The sequence below is a fragment of the Sinocyclocheilus rhinocerous genome, unplaced genomic scaffold (genome assembly GCF_001515625.1).
Source record: "Sinocyclocheilus rhinocerous isolate Xijiao unplaced genomic scaffold, SAMN03320098_v1.1 scaffold3849, whole genome shotgun sequence".
Lineage (NCBI taxonomy): Eukaryota > Metazoa > Chordata > Actinopteri > Cypriniformes > Cyprinidae > Sinocyclocheilus > Sinocyclocheilus rhinocerous.
Window position 1 is genome coordinate 5,661 of NW_015631005.1, and position 6,390 is coordinate 12,050.

The window sequence follows — 6,390 nt, forward strand, 5'->3', positions numbered from 1 at the left end:
AGAAATTAAATACTTACTTAGAGTCACACAATAATGAGGTTCCAAATCTACACACATAGACGCTTTAAGAAGCTGGGAAAAAAATAAAGATGTTACAATGAATGTTCTATTTAATTAAACAGTTCACTCAAAAATTAAAACCGTAAATACACTAAATGTCACAAAAGTATGCTTGTGTTTTAGCATATTTCTTAAAAGCGCAACTAAGCATATACTTATTACCAAAGTACATCTAGTATACTTTTTTAAATACATTAAAATGCAATTCAGTACACTTGTAACACACTTCAAGTAAGCATGTTAGGAGTACAACTGTACTATAAATATATCAGAATTTGAAGTACATTTTTAATACATTTAAGAGTACTTCTTTTTTCACCTGGGCTAACTTGTAAATTAAGTGATCTTTCAACATTTTTCTAGCTTTGATGCTTGCTGACATTTTTGCTCCATGCTTGCAGTTGCATAATTATCACAAAATCTTTTTATAGTTTTTCTTTGTTTTTGTGCTCTCCACAAAGCTTTCTGCAATTATCCCTCACTCACTTGTTTTCTTCTCGCATCTACTTTTGCCCCAGGCAAATTAAAGTCTACAAAAAGGGAGATCATTCAACCCTTCTTTCTTTGCTGGGAAAGTGTGAGTCTACACTCACAGCACTCAGTCTGCACTAAGTCTCCCACACTCTCTGTTTTTTCACTCTGTGTGTGTGTAAAGTCATGGAATTGATTATGTGGTTGTGGGTGATGAGATTTATTGTAGAGATGGTCAGTGTTTGTGGTGCAGGCCTGTCCTGTGGTCTGCAGGCCAGATTTGTTTCAGAAAGTCTGTATAAAGAGGGAGATGTGATCATTGGTGGTCTGTTTCCAGTTCATGTTGAAGCACCAGAGCCTTATCATGCTTTTACTCAAATAAAGCATATTTCTCGCTGCCAGGGGTGAGTATTTAATATTAACTTAAAGACAAGATAACTGTTTAATGTGAAAATGGTCTCTCTAGAGGGTTTTTGTTGACTGTAATTCAGCACAACCTTAACTGACCCTGATATTCTACTCAGCCTAAAATAATAATATATTGTTTTATTGTATATATTTCAACATATTAGAATTATCACATAAGAATAACATTTTTTTCTGCTATATAGTCATTCAGTTATTCCTCAAATTAACAAAACTTTACATTTTACATTTTCTTTCAGTGTTGACCTTCGCTCATACCGCTGGCTCAAAACTATGATCTTCACAGTGGAGGAGATTAATCGGGATCCTGTCCTGCTTCCAAACATTACTCTGGGGTACCTGGTAGCTGACACTTGCCTAGCTGAGGGCACAACACTGAGTGCTGCTTTAGCTTTGGTAACAGGGCAGGAGGGGACAGTGTCGGGAGCAGAATGCAGCGGGGCACCAATGGTGCCTGTCATTATCGGTGACGCTCGTTCCTCTGCCTCAATAGTGGTGGCTGACACGCTGGGAGTGTTTGATATCCCCATGGTATAATAAATAATTTATTTATTTTTTGGAAGTCACATTTAAAAATAATTTACTGTGACTTTTAAAAAGTGTTATTCTTCAGTGTGTTATACTTTTAAAGATCATTATGTTCCATTGACATCCATAAAAGCTTTCCTAGTATTCACTTTACATTTGTAAGTACATTTTCTAAAATTTCCTAAACTGGAATATCCATATACAGTACATCACTGATAAAATTCACTTAAAATGCATATTTAAAGACTAGAGTTGTCTTGAATTTCATAATAATCTCTCCAGTAACGTAAAAGGTTTACATGTATATTGAAACTAAGCATTCCTCTAAAGCTCTTAGGCTACAATGAAAACAAAAAACAAAAACAAAACATTTTTAAGTATAATAATTCTATTATCTATTATTTACTGAACTGGATTCGTTGTGTGAATAACATTAAAAAGTATACCATTGTTGCTACATTGTTGACAATGACAGTGTGTGACAATGATCCAGTCAGAGCGAATCTCCAGTTAACAGTTCTGTGAATTCACAAGTCTGACTAAAAATGAGCCAAGAATGTGAGGCCTTTGGAACTTGAGTGTGCCGCATGACTGATGGTGCGAAGAGTAGGTTACTAATACCGAATTTTAGAATTTGTTATTATAAATGAAAATCAAATTTAGGTCACGACTGCCTGTTGTTTGTGAACTAAAGCTGCTGTAAACGGGCTCTTTAAGCCTTCTGTGTGAAATGCTTGAATGTAGACATGTTCACATTTGTGTATTATCATCTGAAGGGGGAAGTTCTTTTTTTATAATTACATTAAAATAACGCAAATTAATGCCCATACATCTACCCTGCTGCCGTTGCAGTTTCAAATGATGTAAAACTAGTATTGCATAGAGTTCTTACATTAAAAATCAAGTACTTTTGTACTTTTACCCAAGTTAAGTTGAAAAGGAGTGCTTAATATTTTTACTGGAGTACTATTTTATTAGGGTATCTGTACTTTTACTCAAGTACTTGATTTGTGTACTTTGTCCACTTCTGACTTTGACATGCTGAAATTGTTGCTCTGATACATTTTAGAGAGTAAGCAACTGTTATTTACTGTAGTTTATCCAATGTTTATTGAAAACTCTTTGTATTAAGTTAAACGTTTAAATAATTGTAGTAAGCATAACATTTCTAAGCATAAAATATTTGGTGAATTTTTTTTATCTAGATTTTGATCTGTGTTTTGTCTGTCCAGGTGAGTTATTTTGCATCCTGTGCTTGTCTAAGTGACAGTCGCAGATTTCACTCTTTCCTGCGCACTGTTCCCAGTGATGCTTTCCAGGCCAAGGCCATGGCCCGTCTGCTGCACCTGTTGGACTGGACCTGGGTGGGGGTGGTTGCAGGAGATGATGAATATGGTAAAAGTGGCGTGCAGCTTCTCTTGAAAGAACTGGAAAATACACAAATCTGTGTGGACTACCTGGAATTCATTCCAAAATCACACTCACAAAGCAGGATCAGGCGAACTGTGGAGAGGATCCAGAGTTCCACAGCTCGTGTAGTGGTAACATTTGCCATTGCCCCTGATATAGAAGTCCTGTTAAAGGAAGTGGTGGTGCAGAATGTGACCAACAGGCAGTGGATAGCCACAGAGGCCTGGAGCACCTCTATTCTGTTCTTTGACCCAGCAAGCAGTTCTCTCCTAGCCGGTACCATTGGCTTTGCTCTGCGTCGGGCTGATATTCAGGGTCTTGGTGCTTTTCTTGCCCAGCTGAGCCCTGCGAAGCAGCCAAATGAACCGTTTGTAAAAGATGTTTGGCAAGAACTTTTTGGGTGCTCGCTGGCACAAGACTGGCAGCCTTCATCTAAAACTCCAAAATGCACAGGCTCAGAGAATGTGGAGAAACATGGCCGCATCTACACAGATGTTTCACAGCTGAGAGTCACTTACAATGTGTATAAGGCTGTGTATGCTATTGCCAATGCTATTCACAACATGATGGCCTGTCAGCCAGGTAGAGGGCCATTTGAAAATGGAAAATGTCCTGATGTGACCCAAATAAAGCCCAGACAGGTACAGACCTCCTGTCTTTAAAAAAAAAAAAAAATGAATTTAATGAATTTAAATTCATGTTTTATGTAAGCAAAACTTCAAATAATTAGTTACTGCATATGATCCTCTGCCCTCTGTTTTCCTTTTACAGCTTCTGCACTACTTAAATGCAGTAAACTTCACAACACCAGTGGGTGAGCTGGTTTATTTTGAAGGTAACCGTGAGCCATCTGCCTCGTATGACATTATGAACTGGCATGTAGATGAAAGCGGAGCAGTGAATTTCGTCCAAGTTGGACAATTTGATGCAGCCAAAGGTCCAGGCCAGGAGTTGAACATAAACCTTGAGAAAGTGGTTTGGGGAGGGGGCTGGGCTGACAAGGTAAGAGTCCAGTGACTTCCAGTGCTTTATTATATCAGTTCAAATGTTCTTGTGAAAAATGAAATACACACTGTGTATATATATATATATATATATACAGTATATGGAGTGTTCATGATTACAGAAATAAATTACTGTTTAGAAACAAATAAGTAAATAAAATAAAAAATAGAAAATAAAAACTGTTTTGTACAACTGAAAAAAATGGAAGCGAATGACACCAGATGCCTCACATATTTAAGTTACAAATGGGCGCACATGAACTTCTGTTAAAAATAAGGTGGATACAGCTTGTGAAAAAAAAAAAAAAAAGCAAAATCGCTACTTCCTCATAGAATCAGGGTCTGCTATAGATCGATCCTAATATTCTATTATTGTATTACTTTTATTCTTATATGTTATTCTCTTATTGTATTATTGATAAACAAATCAGTAGGCGAGACACAGTGTTAACCCTAATGTCAGTGTGTGGTGTTATTTGCTTTAGTTTTAATCTTTTTTTCTTTACAGCACATGAAAATATGAATGTATGAGTTTGTGTGTAAATATTTGTTATCAAGTGCATTCAAAGGGTACAAGTACTGTAAGTGTGCAGGTGAAAGCATCCATTATCTAACCTCTCAGTGTGGTGCAGATACAATCGTTTAATAATGGACTAACCCCTGCTGAAAGGGGAAAGATATGGCATGGGAATGAGTACGATTGTGTGCACGAGAGTTATTTTTTTTCTTTTATTTCATTTTTTATAGAAAAAGAATAATGCATTTGTGTAAGGCAAGAATCGTATTCTTTCTGTTCTTCTTTATGTGCTTGTGCCAACAGATATTGTGTTGTTAGAAGGTTGCTGAGTCTGATGGAGTTTCTTTTTCTAACATTCAGGTTCCTGTATCTGTGTGCAGTGCAAGCTGTCTTCCAGGCACTAGAAAGGCTGCACAAAAAGGAAAACCTGTCTGCTGTTTTGACTGCCTATCTTGTGCAGCAGGGGAAGTCAGTAACATGACAGGTATTAACTTTTTAACCTTAAAAGACATCAGACATAACAAAAGCAGTGCAAGTCCCATTAAAAGATCTGTACAATGTAAAACCAACCCTAACTATGAGCCATAACATTCTTTAGACTCTACAGTGTGTGTGAGATGTCCTGAGAGGTTCTGGTCAAACACTGAAAGAACAAGGTGCATCCCAAAGGTTGTGGAGTTTCTGTCTTTGCAAGATACAATGGGAATTGTCTTGACAGTCTTATCCGTCACTGGGGCGACACTAACCACAACTGTTTTGGCAGCCTTTTTCCATCATCGTGACACACCCCTTGTACGGGCCAACAACTCAGAGCTGAGTTTCCTACTATTGGTGTCACTCACCCTCTGCTTCTTGTGCGCGCTGGTTTTTATTGGCCGCCCTGCGCCGTGGAACTGCATGCTACGTCACACCGTGTTTGGAGTGAGCTTTGTGATCTGCATCGCTTGCGTCCTCAGTAAAACTGTGGTGGTGCTGGTGGCTTTTCGGGCCACTCTGCCTGGATCAAATCTGATGCAGTACTTTGGGCCCATCCAGCAGAGGGCAGGCATCTTCCTTTGCACACTGGTTCAGGTTGTCATATGTTTACTGTGGCTGCTGCTGGCTCCTCCTCTGCCCACAGAGAATGCAGGAGGTGAGCTTGGTGCTCGAGTGATCCTGCAGTGCACGGTGGGATCTGTTGTGGGGTTTGTACTAGTACTGGGCTACATCGGTCTTTTAGCAGTGGTCTGCTTCCTGCTGGCCTTCTTTGCTCGAAAGCTATCGGTCTGTTAGCAGTGGTCTGCTTCCTGCTGGCCTTCTTTGCCCGAAAGCTTCCAGACAATTTCAATGAGGCAAAATTCATTACTTTCAGCATGTTGATCTTCTGTGCTGTGTGGATTGCATTTGTGCCAGCGTATGTCAGCTCACCGGGGAAGTACACGGTAGCTGTGGAGATTTTTGCTATTTTGGCTTCCAGTTATGGCCTGTTGCTGTGTATATTCACCCCAAAATGTTATATCATTCTGCTTAAACCTGAGAAAAATACAAAAAAGAACATGATGCCCAGATAATGTGTACAAAAGAAAGGCTTTTGTGATGAGCCATTTTCATAATAGCATTATCTATAAATATGTACAAACTACAAACAAATTCTGCTCTATTAATCAGTTTGTGATGATATAAGCATAGACTTCGGTGCTGGGTTCCACTAAAGTTTTTTTTTTTTTGTATTATGTTTATTTATGTACTCTAAGTCATCATTATGAAATAAATACAATTTAAAAAATACATTTTGATTTCTCAAATTGTGATTTCCAAGTAGTACCCCTGGATCCTCATTGTGTGCGAAGGGAAGAAGAAAAAGAAAACAGCAATGTGAACAGTGGCATGAACACTTCAACTATTCAGCCCACGTCAAAAACAGAACAAACAAACAAACAAACATCTTTTTTCAGTTTTCCATAAGTGGCATGAACTAACTACCTCTGCAGTGGA

At 38.3% G+C, this 6,390-nt stretch overlaps 1 protein-coding gene across 1 annotated transcript; it reads left to right on the plus strand.

Annotated features, from left to right (window-relative positions):
* Positions 1 to 729: 729 nt before the first annotated feature.
* On the plus strand, positions 730 to 5,966 carry LOC107741025 (extracellular calcium-sensing receptor-like). Its single transcript, XM_016553600.1, has 7 exons — positions 730 to 935; positions 1,197 to 1,488; positions 2,718 to 3,536; positions 3,667 to 3,897; positions 4,777 to 4,900; positions 5,015 to 5,626; positions 5,674 to 5,966. The coding sequence occupies exons 1-7, from the start codon at positions 730 to 732 to the stop codon at positions 5,964 to 5,966; spliced, it is 2,577 nt and encodes an 858-aa protein (XP_016409086.1).
* Positions 5,967 to 6,390: the final 424 nt, after the last annotated feature.